The 16668-nt window shown below is 42.3% G+C and overlaps 2 protein-coding genes across 5 annotated transcripts in view; both read left to right on the forward strand.

The window, feature by feature from the left end:
• Positions 1–2465: 2465 nt before the first annotated feature.
• Positions 2466–13574, forward strand: gpsm1b (G protein signaling modulator 1b). Of its 2 annotated transcripts, XM_057355507.1 has the most exons (14): positions 2468–2620; positions 6909–7130; positions 7218–7353; positions 7666–7808; positions 8707–8830; positions 8943–9058; positions 9218–9373; positions 9465–9573; positions 9643–9757; positions 9957–10027; positions 10403–10564; positions 11814–11970; positions 12077–12282; positions 12361–13574. In XM_057355507.1, exons 1-14 carry the CDS (start codon positions 2562–2564, stop codon positions 12556–12558), a joined length of 1974 nt encoding a protein of 657 aa, XP_057211490.1. In that variant the 5' UTR covers positions 2468–2561; the 3' UTR covers positions 12559–13574. The 2 variants fall into 2 exon arrangements, with proteins under 2 accessions (XP_057211496.1, XP_057211490.1); XM_057355513.1 differs by lacking the exon at positions 10403–10564 and having other exon boundaries at positions 2466–2620.
• Positions 13575–14856: 1282 nt separating this feature from the next.
• ak1 (adenylate kinase 1) overlaps positions 14857–16668 on the forward strand; it is a 10973-nt gene continuing 9161 nt past the window's right edge. Inside the window, exon 1 of one of the 3 annotated variants that reach the window (XM_057355531.1) lies at positions 14857–14971. The gene's annotated coding sequence lies outside the window, so the exon portion shown is untranslated. The remainder of the gene's footprint in view (positions 14972–16668) is intronic. The other 2 variants (XM_057355555.1, XM_057355563.1) reach the window with 2 other exon arrangements.

The following is a 16668-nucleotide window of genomic DNA, read 5'->3' on the forward strand; positions in this document are numbered from 1 at the left end:
ATCTCCGTGGGGACAGTTAATAGGCGTAATGTTTTTTATACTGTACAAACTGTATATTTTATCCCCTAACCCTAAACCTGAAGATCATAGAAAACTTTTTGCATTTTTAAATAAAAAAATATATATATTGTTCTGTACAATTTATAAGCTTTTTTGCCCATGAGGACCTCAATTTTGGTCCCCACAGTGTTGGTGTGCATTCAGGTTTAGGTCCCCACATAACATATAAAAACATGAACACATGCACACACGATTGTCAGCATTCATAGAGGAATAAAACACACTGACAGACCAACTGGGTCATGTTGTCACACCTGTTTTTATGTTTTGTATAGTAATTAATTAAAGTAAGTAATTCATTTAAATATCTGTTATTCAGGTTTTGTATGAAGACTTTTGGTATTTCTAAATGTTTTCTGTGTTGCTTTAAAATGGTTCATTTGTAAAATATTTTGATGAAGAGTCCATTTTAAATACATGAATGTTCATGTCCATTTGTTGTTATTTATTCTTGTGTCAGTAAACAGGACAGGAGTTTGGCATGATGTCATATTACTGTGTGACAACATGCCCCACTATATAATATTCAATAGATTAACATTCACAGAAGATTTAACATATTTTAACAGGATAACTACAATGTAAAAACGGATAACGTAGGCTACTGGCAGAAAATTACCAGTACATTTTCTTTTACGGACATTTACGTTAATGCTAAAATGTAATTTAATGCAGTGCAAAATGTAAAATATAAGTAAAACAACAGTTAAAATGAATACGGAAAATTCCTTCATATTAATACAGTATATTGTGCCCTACTTTTTACGGATTTTTTTTAACAAAACACGTTATGACACTGCAATACATGAACACATAAACATGCAAACATACATTTAAGCTTAAGATGTGAAGTGATGTTTCTGAAAAAAAAATTCAAATTGATTTTATGCTTAAAACAAGAAAAATAAAATGCAAGAAGAAATTCATTTTGAAGTGCACTGTTAACTGAAAGGAGTTTTCGATGAAGAGTATTAAAGATAAACACACGTTCATGTAAATAACAATAAAATAATCAGAACTGACTTACATGTTTTCATGCATGTTTGCTCCACGAAATCAAACGATATGAGTCAAACAAACATTAAAATGAAGAATCGCACACACAAGTTCAGATAACACAAAAGAAACGATCAGCTGAAAGTTTAAAGTGAGAAATACACTCGTGTTAAAACAACATATACTCGCTTTATACACGGAGAAATACACACCTTTTATTCACAGTTTATTCTGCGATCGAGCCGAAGCTGATGTTCTTCTTCTTTGATTTTATTGGAAAAAATGATCGGAATTCACGCACCGAGACACGTCACCACGTGCGCTCGCGCGCACACGCACAGCTACGCTCTTGAACTGAGCAAAACGTGAAATTTTAGGGAACAGCCCACAAACTAAATGATGCTTATTTGAAAACGCAGGGAGGTTTGTGTAGAAAACACCGTTAGCTCAGTAAAACAAAGTGAGAAGTACGTTGTACCTCTAGTACATATGACAATAAAGAACTTGAACTTGAATAACAATAGCGCGTTTGAACACGTTTGCAGTGGCGCTATTGTTCATGAATCATCCATCCTTTGAAAATCCTTCGAACACACAAACATGACTGGACCCTTCACTTTATTTCAGACGAACAGCAACACTGATGTGATGTGGGTAAATCACCTCATGTGACGGGCCGCTTAGAATCTGCGTCTGTTTCTAGAGACCTTAAAGATCTGGAAAATGTGTTTTGGTACTGTACTTTCGTCGTATATATGCAAGTTGTTAACGTTTAGGTGAAGCACCGAGATAACATCAGACATATTGGGATGTGTTCAATGAAGATGGGAAAGATTATCGTTGTTTGTGTGTAATTGTGACTTTGAAAAGAATGGGCTGAATCAGATTTTATGAGCAAGGCAACTGACTCTAAAGGGCCAACCCTTACAAAACATTAATTTCACATGTGCAAAAACATGTTAATTCACATGTGTGATGATGTGAGTTTTTACATGTCACATAACGTTGTGTAGTACAGAGTAGATGAAGTCTATGGCATCACAAACACCAGCGATGCAGCTTAATTCTTTTCTCTTTTTATTCTTCTGATCAGGCACTAAAGCAGTTGTGAAGGAGAAGCTCATGAATAAAGCCACATTCACACACACACACACACACACACACACACACACACACACACACACACACACACACACACACACACACACACACACACACACACACACACACCACACACACACACACACACACACACACACACACACACACACACACACACACACACACACACACACACACACACACACACACACACACACATAATCTACTTCCGGCTTCTGACGTCACACAAGGGGCGGGGCTTGACCTTACATGGAGTATTTGCACAATACCTCACTTCCTTGCCAGCTGCCATTGCTGCACACACACGCGCGCGCGCGCGCAGACTGAAGCGCGACTGCTCAGAGGAAGAGGGAAGCAGCTGGAGATCTCAGTGCGTCTCACTCATGGCTCAGTCAGCAGGCAGTATGGAGACGGATCTGGCCAGCAAGCGGCTCCACTCGAGGTAAGAACAGACATCAGCGGGGGCGGGGGGGATGTCTGTCAGGACACACACACACACACACACACACACACACACACGGCTGGATAACAGCACACATGTGAAGCTGTGCAGGTCTGCACATACGTGTTCAAGATCACATGAGATCTCACGATTGTGTCGTCACTTCACCCAATAAGTGTTGATTTCGGGCTGATTTGGCAGAAGCGTGACACCACAGACGTTCTTGTGGATTTGTCCGTCCGCAGGAAACTTGAAGGACGAGTGTGTTGTGTGTTACTGTAAGTGATTGTGTTGTGTGTTAACAGCGTTCAGTGTAAAAGGGAGAATTCTGTCATCATTTCTTCATCCTCATGTCACGTCGGACCTGTGTGAGTTTCTTCTTCAGAACACAAAAGAAGATATTTTGAAGAATGTGGATTATCAAACAACACTGAACTCCATTGACTTCCATTGTGTGAACAAAACCACGGAGACTTTTCTCAAAATATCTTCTTTTGTGTTCCACTGAAGAAAGACTCACAAACAAGTTTAAATACCACATGAGAGAGAATAAATGTTGACAGAATTGTGTGTGTGTCAGAAGGTAAAATCAAGGTTTGTGCAGGTGTTTAATTGTGTATTAGTGATGTGTTGTGTGACTCATCTACACTTCAGCGTCTGTAGACTCGACTTCATTCACTGCACATCACTGTGACTCACGACGACGACGACGACGATGATGATGATGATGATGCTTTATTAGATTATACACCAAACATCAGTGAAGTCACACAATCCATGAGCAGCTGAGGAACAGAAGGAGCTGTTGTGTCGTCTCTGAAATGAAACGTTTAATTCAGCAGTTGAACTCTGTTGTGATGGAGTCTTTCTGAATCTGAAGCGGGGTTGAACTGGTCTGAGTCTCTGTTTTAGTCCGCGGCAGTCGTTCTTCATTTCTGACTTCTCTGAGGAGATCTGATGTGTAAACCAGAAACAATGAAGATCTTTAGTTTGGTTTCTGTGATCCGCTGGAGCGGGACTTTAAGGAGGTGCTTTATGTGGCATTCCTATGTTTGCTTTTGCAATGACCTCGTTTACATCTGACTGGACGTTTTCTGGAGGATTTTGAGGAACTCGACAAAATCTGTTCACATTAAACCAGATCATTCACATGACTCCACTGAAATTGAACATTTATATACTGTACAGATTACACAGAGCGATATACTGCATGCGACGGTTTTATTTGTTGATAAGACAGTAAACAGCTGTTGATACAGGATCATTTCATATGTCAGAAGTCTCAGAATTCATTAGGATCTAGTTCATGTCAGTGTGTGTACATCCCATTAGCTGTAATTCTGGATTAGTGAGGAATAATCCACAAATCCATTAGAAAGAGCAGACTCACATCTGTGTGTTTAATCAGAGACACAAACACAACATCACATGTGACGCACACACAGCTGTGAGGTGTTAAATATGGATTTAGCTCGTGTCATACATAGGGATGTAACGGTTCACCGTGAGCCGGTTGAAAATCGGTTATAATGAGTGACGATTCAAATCGGTTGAGGTGTGAACTGAATCGCAATACATTTTTTGAACAGCAGGGGCCGCTATTTTCACTGCAAACCTAAACGTGGACATGCTGATATTTCTTAAATGCAAAAAAATCCAAGAAAAGCACAGACAGTATTAGTTTGTTTATATTAAAGAGACTTTTTCTATTATTAATTTGTTTTAAAATTGCAGTTTAGTTTTGTTATTTGAAATAAAAAAAATATTATACAAAGAAACGTGAAGCATTTAAGACATAATGCAAGGGAAGTTGTTCATTTCTAATTTGTTTCAACTCATTTTGTAAAAATAAATCGCATCGTGAGATCAGAATCGTGAATCGCATCGCGAGCTGAGTGAATGGTTACATCCCTAGTCATACAGCGCTCTGCCATCAGACTGATGCTGAGATCAAACGTGACATGATGATGATGTCAGTGGTCTCGTGATGACACTGACGGTGAGTGTCTACAGGAAGTGTGCCAGATAAACACAAACAACACTGAACTTGTTTCTATATACACTTGAACTTGACTGTATGTTTTCAGAAGAAAACTGAAGGTATACATTATTATTTTGAGTTCAAAAGAGGTCTGCTAATAGCGCACTTGTCTAAACTTGGTTTTTGTTTTGTTAGGACTGTTATTGTCCATTTCTGTTCTTCTGTTTGAAGAGAAACATCGGAGACAAAGTTGATACTTAAACACAACAGAGAAGTGCTTTAACTCTCCTCTGAGCAGTGTTGTTCTTCTCGACTCTGTTGATCATCACCTCACTCATTTTTACTGGAGAGATTTTAATGTTTCAACTGAGTTTATTTCTCTATCAGATCTGTAATAAACTCATTTTTGTAAGAATTCTTTCAGGACTTACACACATTGACTGTGTGTGTGTTTGTGAGCGTGTGTGTGTCCCCACGGAGATAATAAACCAGACGTGTGTGTGTGTCAGCAGGTGCAGTATTATGGTGTCCTTCAGGAGAATTAGAGCAGCGGTCAGCGTGTGTGTGTCGTCACGCAGGATTCACCCGTTCAGTACTGTGTGTGTGTGTGTGTGTGTGTGTGTGTGTGTGTGTGTGTGTGTGTGATAGGGAGGTTTGTTGGAGTTTGGCTCAGTTCAGCTGTTGTGTATTGTGAGATGATGTCGAGTGCAGCGTGTCCTCTCAGCGCTGCTCAGATAGCTGTGTGTCGTCTTCTTCATCACGGCCCTCGACCGCAGGCCACCCTGAGACCTCTGAATCTGGAACTCAACGTTTATGTTGAAACAGCTCGCAGCAAACCGAAATGCAGGTACATGCGGATGTGTGACGGATGTCTGCTTCTAGAAAGGTGACAACACACGTGACTGTGTAGCTGTGTAGAATATGAATGAATAATAAGGACTGAACCAGCAGCATCTTCATCATTTGAGGTCAGTCCAGTTACCGTCTTTACACAGCAGTTGTTTTTTGGTGGATCGATGACCATTTTTTGTTGTAGTTTTACTACAAATACTAAAGTATGTTTACTGCTGTAAGGGTTTGGACTGACCTTGGTGCTCAGAACACCCTAGCAACCACATAGCAACACACCCCGGCAACAACAACTCAATGTAGCGGCAGCAGCACACGGTACTTTGAAAAAGCTGAAGGAATGGAGTTGAATATTATTACAGATGAATGTAGAGGAAAGAATCTTCCGAGGTGACTCAGAATTCCTCTCTGAACCACAGCGCTGAAGACTTGAACAACAGCCAAACCATCTCTGTTTCTCACATTACTGGAAAAAACCATTTCACGAGCTGAGCAGAGTCCTGTGAAAGGCCAGAGCTCTCCAGCATCTTAATCATAACACACAGCTTTTACTTTTCATTTCTTCAACATGCAGTGCACAATATAATGGCCATGATCAGGGACAGTATTTGCTTTCAATGCTCTCTCAGATCAGATTGAATCATCCTAATGTGATGTATGTGCCACAAATGAGCTAAAGACTAAAGCTTGTTCAAGGATTTATTTGACGAAATTATTTGCTAAAAGTCAAACTACAGCACATCAGGGATATGGGTTTTATATTTAAAATGCATTGAAAAACAAAAAGCTGACAGTAAAAAACAAACATGTCCTGTTGTTAGAACATCTGAAAATAAATCCTAGTGAAAATATTTATAATTGTAAACTTTAATAACATGATGCGTTTACTGCCCAAACAATCCTAGTTTATTTTAAAGTCTAAAGCATCAAAGGAATGTTCTGTGTCGGCCTGGAAAAGTGTGTGTGTGTGTGTGTGTGTGTGTGTGTGCACGTGTTTGTGTGTGTGCGTGTTTGCGTGCGTGTGTGTGTGTGTGTGTGTTGTACTTGTACATCTATATTTGTGAGGACCGGTTTGCGTTGTAGACCAGCGGTGTGAGGACAAGGAGAGTAAAGTGAGCACATTTTGTCCGGTCCTCACTTCCAGAGACCCCTAAAACCTGAATGACCTAAATACCTCCTGAATACACACCAACACATGGGGACTCGTGTCACCGTGGGGACCAAAATTGAGGTCCTCATGGGCAAAAAAGCTAATAAATTGTACAGAACGATATTTTTTACAAATCTAAAAATGCAAAAAGTGTTCTATGATCTTTAGGTTTAGGGATAGGGTTAGGGATAGGGGATAGAATATACAGTTTGTACAGTATAAAAACATTACGCCTATGGACTGTCCCCACGGGGATAGTAAACCAGACGTGTGTGTGTGTGTGTGCGTGCGTGTGTGTGTGTTGTCAGGATGGAGGCGTCGTGTCTGGAGTTGGCTCTGGAGGGCGAGAGGTTGTGTAAAGCGGGTGATTTTAAGGGTGGTACAGCGTTCTTTGAAGCAGCAGTCCAGGTGGGAACAGAAGATTTAAAGACGCTCAGCGCCATTTACAGTCAGCTGGGAAACGCTTACTTCTACCTGAAGGAGTACGCTAAAGCCCTGGAGTATCACAGACACGACCTGACGCTCGCTCGGTAACATCTGGCAAACACTAACACTAGAGTCACTCTGGATGACTGGTGATGCGAGTTCATGTAGTGATGTCATTCTGATGTCATCAGGACGATAGGTGATCGCATCGGTGAAGGGAAAGCCAGCGGGAATCTGGGAAACACACTGAAGGTTCTGGGCAGATATGATGAAGCAGCTGTTTGCTGTCAGAGACATCTGGACATTTCTCAAGAACAGGGAGACAAGGTGAGACCACCAACAGCCGCCATATTGAACAGGTCAACACCGACAAGGGAAAAACAGCATAAAAACACACATCTCTCTCATCTCATATTCTACTTAACTGAGAAGTTTGGTCAGTATATAAGAAAACCTGATTTAAGTTTATTGGTAAGCTTCTCAAATAAATACATGTTTAGACTTTTCAATCTGAATTCATTTTTACATTGTAAAAACATCGGTTATGATGAACCTTGTGTTGGATTGAGTTCGTGATGTCAACATTCCTCTTATGTGTGATGTGGTGTCATGTTTGGATGTTGTGGATTGTTGTGACAGGTGGGCGAGGCTCGGGCGCTGTATAACATGGGAAACGTGTTTCATGCGAAGGGTAAACAGCAGTTGTGGGGGAGTTCACAAGACCCCGGAGATCTTCATCCTGATGTGAGCGATACTTTACAGCGAGCCACGGCCTTCTACGAGTGAGTCTGACGCGACACACGCACACACACACACACACACACACACACACACACACACACACACACACACACACACACACACACACAAGACATGAATATATCTGAGGTGTGATGAAGAGAATCCACTGAGACGTGTGCTGCTATCAGCGGCGTTTAACAGAAGCTTAAACAGCACATAAATGAGCCGCAGAGAGACCAGAGGTGTCCGACTGTGACATCATCATCATCATCATCTGCTCCCTCATGTGTGTCTCTGTTTACTGACAAACACACAACCTGAAAATCTGCTCCTCTGACAGAGAACAACACAACACTGACCTCAAAAAGAAACCCTGCTTCTACGGAGTTTAAAAAATCTATCTTTACCAATTACAGCATTTTTTAAGATTGTGTCTTAAAGTGACAGTGCTCCCATTCTTTCCAGTGTTAAATTCTGTCATCATGTATTCACTCTCATGTCAAACCTGTGTGAGCTTCTTTCTTCTGCACAACACTAAAGAAGATATTTTGAAGAATGTCGATCATCAAACAACACTTCACCCCATTGACTTCCATTGTGTGAACACAAAACCACTGCGACATTTCTCAAAATATCTTCTGTTGTGTTCCACTGAAGAGAGACTTGCATTCAGATTTACAACCACATGAGGGAGAATAAATGATGAGAGAACTGAGATTTTTGTGTAAATCTTTTGTTTGATTCCTGTGGCGTCTCCGATTGGTGGATGTCTCTGTTGGGCATTATGGGTAGTGTAGTTCTGTACCCTGCTATGTGTCTTCCACAGAATTATAATCTCTAAACAAGAGCTCTGTAGATGTTATTGATGAAGCTCTTGAGTCGTGTGTTGTGAAATGAAACGCAGACGTGATGAAGATGAAGATTGTGACTCTTCTGTAGGATGAATCTGGCTCTGGTGAAGGACTTGGGAGACCGAGCGGCTCAAGGCCGGGCCTTTGGTAACCTTGGCAACACGCATTACCTGCTGGGTAATTTTGTTGAGGCCATCAAGTTCCACAGAGAGGTACGGCAGCCCTCACATCTGTGAAATACACGCGCGCTTTTCCCCTCGAACTGTGTGTTCTCGTTCATGTTTGTGTTTAAAGTCACACACAAGCCCTTCTTGGTATTCACAGCGTCTCTCCATTGCCAAAGAATTTGGTGACAAGGCGGCCGAGCGGCGAGCGTACAGTAACCTAGGCAACGCCCTTATATTCCTCGGCCAGTTCAGCGCAGCAACAGAGTATTACAGGTGAGCACGGCGCCATCTACAGGAGCCGACGCACAAACACAACTGATGTGCTCATCATCTCAGTGTCTACACAAATACACCAGAGCAAGCACAGACAGCTGGAATGACTGCACGCACTGGTCTCATGTTTAGATGTCGTGTGGTTTCTCTTGTGTTCAGGAAAACCCTGCAGCTCTCTCGGCAGCTGAAGGATCAGGTGATGGAAGCTCAAGCGTGTTACAGTCTGGGAAACACATACACGCTACTGCAAGAGTACGACAGAGCCATCGAACATCACCTGAAACACCTGATCATCGCTCAAGAGCTCGGAGACAGGTCTCAACGCACGCACACACACACGCACACGCACGCACGCACACACAGTAGATGTTCAGTCGTGTTCTCTCTCTCCCTGTGTGTGTTGTAGGGTTGGCGAGGGTCGGGCGTGTTGGAGTTTGGGTAATGCTTATGTTTTATTAGGAAATCACCGTCAGGCTTTACATTACTCTAGAAAACATCTGGCCATCTCCAGAGAGGTGAGTGATGTCATCCTCATGTGCTCTCCTGCTGCGCTCATCATGAACTCATTTCTCTCTCTCTGTCAGATCGGCGACAGAAACGGAGAGCTGACGGCCGGGATGAATGTAGAGGAGCTGATGGAGGTGATTGGTGTGAAGGACGCTGATCTCTCTCCAGCTGAGGCTGAGTTTAAAGTTCAGGGTATGAGCTAAACTCTCTTAACTTTATCAGAATGTATGTTTATTTTCATACACATCATTTGTCAAATTCAAACTCACTTAACTGTGCAGTGAACTCTGGCAAAATCCCCCAATCCTCTGTAAACATGCAAACTGAGTTTCAGATAATAGATCATACCATCTTCAGAGGTAACACTTGATCATTTGTGACCTCTTCACAGGAGCCAGACCCAAATTCAGTAAGAGGAGCAGTGTGGACAGTGTTGAGCTGTGGAAGTACGGCTCTGAGAAGGTCAAACACAACACACAACAACACAATACACATCAGCTCACTCAGAGAATCTACACATTCAACAAATCATCACAAGCATTTAATGACAACTGTGTGTGCGTTTGTTGCTTGTGTGTGTGTGCGGGTGCACGTGCGTGCGTGTGTGTGGGTCCTTGTGCGTGTGTGTGGGTCCTTGTGCATGTGTGTGGGTACTTGTGCATGTGCGTGCGCGTGTGGGTGCATGTGCGCATGCGTGTTTGTGTGCACGTGTGTGTCCATGTGCATGTGCGTGCGTGCAAGCATGTTTGCGTGCGTGTGTGTGTGTGGGTCCATGTGCATGTGTGTTTGTGTGCGGGTCCATGTGCATGTGCGTGCGTGCGTGCATGTGTGTGACAGAATGGAGATGCTGCAGGTGTTAATGGTGGATTGAGAAGATCAAAGCATCAGCTGTCTCACTGCAGCACGGGAGAACACACAGACAGTCCATCATCAGATGACAGACAGTGGCTTGACTCACCTGTGGACACTGATGACATCACCGTTCATGTCACACTTCCAGTGAGTGTCTGTCTTTCAGTCTCCGTGCCTGTCTGTACATCTGCTGTTTGTCTTTCTCAGAGTCTGTATGCGGGCTCAATGTCTGTATCAAAGCCTGTCTGTCATCTTTTGAATTTGTCTGTCAGTTCTGCTGTCTGTTGTGTTGACGTGTGTAATTCTGAGGTGTCATCAGTATTTGAGGTCCGGCTGTGATGATGATGATGGTAGCACAGGTCAGACGTGTTTTTAATTGAGTTTTAAAATGTTTCTCTGTTGAAGGATACACACAGCACTGCTTTCATGCTTCTGTCTCTAGTGTCTCAAATCATTCACTACACACTACACACTACACACTTATAAGTGTATGATATGAGACACTCTAGCACACTGCTGTATGAATGTGTTTCATTTAAACACACAACAACATGAAGCTCCGCCCCTTCTGTCACGACCTGTATGTGTGTGCACGTGTGAGTTTAACCAAAGGCTGTTGAGGTTTCTATGGAAACCATGATGTTATTTGATCAAAGACCTTTCACGGCCCATTTTCTCTCTCTGTCTCTGTCTCAATTTTAATTTCAAGGTACTTTATTGGCATGATTGCGTGTTCTTACAATATTGCCAAAGCATTGAACATATAACAAAAGACATACGTTAAGTACAAACATGAGATTAAAATTAAACTAAGGTGCTGAGTAAGGCATAGACAGTAGATCTCTCAGTGTCTCTCTCTCTCAGTGAGAGTGAATATTTGAAGTAAATGCTCCGTGGGATCAGACATCAGTGAAGGTGTAGTGAGAGAGTGAGCGGTGGATTCAGACTCGAGCTGAACGTGAGGCTTTTATGCACATGATTCTAATGTGACTTCATTTACAGATGAAGTGTGTATGTTGTGATGTTTACATACTGCACACAGAGGCGTGTCTTTCATTCTGTATTTCATTGGCTGGAGAATGAATGAATGTTAAAGATTTGGAGTGTTCCGATGATGTGCTCATGAATGTGAGCGCTGTCGTTTGTTCATGTGATGGCAGTAAAGGACAGGAGAGAATCACAGTAACACGGTCATGTGTGGCACGTCTCACACTGTTATTGATCTTGTGCACTAATATGTGAAAGATCAAAAACTGATGTGTGCGATCAGATGAAAGGTGATTGTGATGCTACACACAGAGCTGTAGAGATTGTGATAAGAGCTCACACGAGTCACTGACACTCATGAAACTGCACTGACAGAATATTGTGAATAAATACACTGTTTTTCCTGCAGAAACTGAGTCGGGATCATTCGGACGAGGACTGTTTCTTTGACCTGTTGAGTAAGTTTCAGAGCAGCCGAATGGAAGACCAGCGCTGTCAACTGGACGAGCCGACCAACGGCGAGAACACAGGAGGAGCGGACGCAGACTCTCTCAATGACGTCATCGGTCAGCCAGTCTCACTCTTACTGACAGACTACGAAATAATTGAGTTGTAACGTTCTGTGGATGTGACGGACATAATAACGCACTGCACGTCTCTCTCTCTTCTCAGAGGCGAGTCTTCTGACGTCTCCTCAGACGGAGGAGCTCTTTGATTTGATCGCCAGCACGCAGAGTCGGCGTCTGGACGATCAGAGGGTGAGCGTCAGCAGTCTGCCCGGACTCAGAATCACTCACAATAATCTGGGTCACCTGTGTGGAGAGAGTGACCCTCAGGCGCCCGGAGATGACTTCTTCAACATGCTGGTCAAGTGTCAGGTGACTGGAGCGCACATCACACGTCTGACGAGGTTCTTTGCTCGTTTCATTCACGGTGATTTCTCTGTGTGCGTTCAGTCCTCCAGGATAGATGACCAGCGCTGCTCTCCTCCTGAAGGAGGTCCGCGAGCCCCCACCGTCCCCGACGAAGACTTCTTCAACCTCATCCAGAGAGTTCAGGCGAAGAGGATGGACGAGCAGCGAGTGCACCTGCCGTCTGACCAACAGGATGAGAGCGAGGATGAGAGAGAACCGGGCGCCTCTGACTCCGGCTAACTATAGTAAAAAGACACGGAGGGAACAGAACGTGCACTTTCAGATGCCAACTTGTGTGTCTACACGTGACGAACACGACACAAGCGCCATCTCAGTGTTTCACCTGCCGTGCTTTGAAGCCAACGATCATTCACTCGTGTGTAAGATTCCAGTGAAAGTTTGCACGCACGGTTCATCTCGCGAGTGTCCGACTGTGTCTGATGCTGAAGGCCTTACAGAGACGTCTTTAGATGTTTAACATCAGACAGTTTATGTGTCTGTAACGCATGTGCTGGATTCAGACCGGACTGCTCGTGTGCTGGGTTATTCAGACACACCGGCTCAGTCGCTTTATCTGCCTTGACCGCAGACTCTGATTGTATTCTTTGATATCGTCGAGCACTTGAAGGAGTTTTGCTGTGGTTTGTCAAGTGACCGTATTCGTCTCAGACCTTCACAAGTGCATTTGACTGCTTTACCATCATTGCGATGAAGACATTAGGGCTGCTTCTCATCACTTCTCTCTTTCTCTTGTTGTATTTATGAAAGTGTTGAGAGAATGTGTGAACAGACTGTGACAGTGTTGAAGAGACTCACGTTTGATGGATGATGTTACAGTGTTTGTCATTTGTGCGGATCTACACACACCACATACACAACTCTTCGATGTCTTTCGTGTCAAGACATTTAGATATGAAATCAAAGGTATTACAGTTGATTTTTATTTTACTACAGGTTTTTTAATGGATGATGAACTTACTGCCACCTTGAGGTGGAAAATTAGCTAAGCCATAAAATCATTTTCCAGTCTGTTGTGGGTTCTGTGCAACAATTCAATTTCACCCGAAAATCTACTTTTGTTTCCAGACGGGAGAAACTGATTCCCGATGATGAATGAAACCGTTTTCAGATGACACAAATGTGCAGTATAAACTAGTAGATCATCTTCGTGAAAAGACGTTTTACAAAAGTAAATGACATGATGGTTCTGTAAAGAAACTGGATTGAGGAGAGAAAATAAAGTGATTTTATTCCCACATGCTTTGTGTTGGACTGAAGTCAAAGTCTTTTTGTTTTCATGTTGGATGATATATAATGTGAATACGTGAGAAAAGATCTGATAAGCTTCTGAGTTTCAGCACATGAGTGTTCTGTAGTTAAAACGTTGAATGAAATGATGGTTTGATTTAAGTGTTCAAAGAAACACAATGTTGTGAGTGTTTGGGTTTTATTGATGTGAATTGTACACATGTAGACTGAGGTGAGCGTGTGAGTTCAGACTCAATAAAGATCAACATTTATAAACTTATACGACATCCATCCAGAACACTCCAGTAACTGACGCTCAGTCTTTACAGTCTGTTGTCGTTTCATTCTTCACGATCACTTCAGCTTCAAAAATGAATGTGTAAATATGGATCAAATATTTCAGAGATAATGGAGGAAGATCATTCATGCAGTCTGTTTTTCGTGTGACAGTCCATGTTTTTAATTCTTCATAATTCTCTCATCTGTCACATATGCACACATGGGCAATTCTGTGAAAATGTCAACCTTACCATGAAAACAATGTTTTTACAAAAGGTTTTTACTAGACTAACAGACATTATTAACATTTGGTGCTTTAAATATCCACGTCAGGTCTCTCTTCGAGTTTTTAAAGCATGGTTTTTCATAGTCTGATAAGTGCCGTTTTCAGGATTGTCACATCCACAACGGTCCATATTCCTCATAAATGGGCACATTAAAACAACTATTTCACGTTCTGTGAAGAGTCATCCCTTCTGCAAGTGTTGGGTGTTATTGCTTCAGGTTTGTGCATTTTAATTCCTCTCGTGGAATTCAGAAAGTTTGTCCTTTTTTCTGACGTCCATACAGATTTATTTGCATTTCTTAAAATAGAGCACTTGTGCATAGACTGACATTTTTCTGATGTTTATACTCTATCAACAAGGGGTCAGTAAAATAGAAACAAATGGTTCTGTATATTGGTAACAAATACATTCTCTAAGCATTTTTATGTCACATCCATAACGCTAGAATGTGCAGTAATTCAAAAGTAAAGGAGTTTCAGATGACGCCAGCTCCAGACAGATTTTATACAATTTGATTGTTTGATGTCTTTATGCCGTGCCCTTGTGTAAGATGCTTTGCAGCAGTGTAAACAGTGAAAAGCTCTATACAAATAAAGGTGAATTGAATTGGGAGTAATTTCATTGCATGTGTGCTGTTCCTTCACACCCCCCTCTCAGAGTCCCTGTGTTTCCCAGAATTCTGTGCGTGAGCTGAGCTGTCAGAGCTCTATATAAAGCAGCAGAGGGAGGGCTGGCGTTCAGCCGGTCACTCAGACGGACAGACGGACAGGAGCCGGACACACACTGAACACTCTCAACCAACCAGAGAGAGAGAGAGAGAGAGAGAGAGAGAGAGACAGGTCAGTACAGACGCCAAGAGAGGAAGCACGGAAATGAGAATGAACCATTATTCTGTGTGTGTGTTAATCTGTTTAAGGTCTTGTTGTTTGCAGGCTGTGTGTGTGTGTGTGTGTGTGTGTGTGTGTGTGTGTGTGCGTGTGTGATGATGGAAAGTGGGTCAGTGAGAAGAGCTGTGTGTTGTGTTGCATGAGATTCAGATGAGGTGGACTCTGTGTTTTGACAGCTGCAATGTCAAACGGACAAACTGAAGTCGTGCTGATGTGAATGTGCGTGATGTGTGTGTGATGTCGTTCCCACACAAATCATGCCATTGTGAGCCGAACACATCCGTTGAGGAATAAAGACATTGATGCTATCAGTAGCGTGTAAACACGGCCGCAGCACTCACTGACGTCAAACCCAGCCGTTCTCCTCTTAAAGCTACAGCGTACTCGCTCCGGTCACTATGGCAACGGTTGCAGTCTTCAGGAGGTGTGTTGAGGTTATAAATGAAGCGACTGCTTCACATCGGACAGCTGCAGAGGAGTCTGAGCTTTTTTTAGCTTCGCTGCATGACTGCCGTCAGATCAGTGTCACAAACCAACAAGTGTGCCGTGAATCAAAGGTGTTCACCGTCACATGACCCGTGAAACATCAGATCCTAGAATAACGTAAAGCCTCTCCACAGAGATCTGGAGGTCTTCAGCTGCTGGATCTTCGGATCTGTGTTTTAGCGTGTTAAACTTACTGTTATTTTTAGAGATGACGCTAAATGTGAGATGTTTTATTTTAGATGCATTCCACACGATCAAAATGTTGTTAAAAACCAAAACAACCCTGATTTGTCATATCAATACTCTTTGAACCAAACTAAACGAGTCAGAGTTAGTTTCAGGATGGGGAGTAACAGGGTTTCTGAGGGGTTCACTAAGAAGGGCACTCAGTAGTCTGTTATTAATAAACATATGTCCAATTATTGCCTTCCATGTACAGGAAAATCTCTAGCAATAAACAGCAAATCAAGATTCATATTGAGTGTGAATCTTATTATGGTGATGGGAAACAGAGGCCACCCGCCTGCTGACTGCACCGGGGTCAAATTTAGACCGGCTTTTAATAGAAAACATTACGACCTCGAGCTGCGGCTGTCACTTGCCGTGAATATAAGGACAGAAAGAAAAATTCTCCTAACAGAGTTGAACTGTTGAGGCCAATATGTTGTATGTGTAGCATGAAGAGATACAGACATTTACTTTAAAACAGTAGCAACTGTCACTATGGAATAATAAAATGCTATGATGTAATAATATTATTACTAATTTAATAAGATCTTCTCATTTTCATGACACAGCATAACAGGGTTGAACAGGAGGTCAATTTGACAAAAAATACACTAATCATTCATAGTAAAATAATAATATTTCAATTATATTATACAATACAAAAGTAATATTTTGACGTTGTTCATGTAAATTGGCTTAAAACTTGGGAAAGCCCACAACTGTTTTAACATTAGACACGAAACAGAGTTGACGCATTAATTCTCAGCGAATGAAGAGAAAGACACTAATGCGTCCATTATGACCCTCGGAGACACACCTGTGTGAGCACATCAATGTTCAGACATATTCCCCACTGTACTGGATCAGCTGAAACAGAAACAACCGCCCCATATACCAGAGAAACACCATATTTGACCAGAGGGGGGCGGCACCAT

The sequence above is a fragment of the Triplophysa rosa genome, linkage group LG2 (assembly GCF_024868665.1).
Source record: "Triplophysa rosa linkage group LG2, Trosa_1v2, whole genome shotgun sequence".
NCBI lineage: Eukaryota > Metazoa > Chordata > Actinopteri > Cypriniformes > Nemacheilidae > Triplophysa > Triplophysa rosa.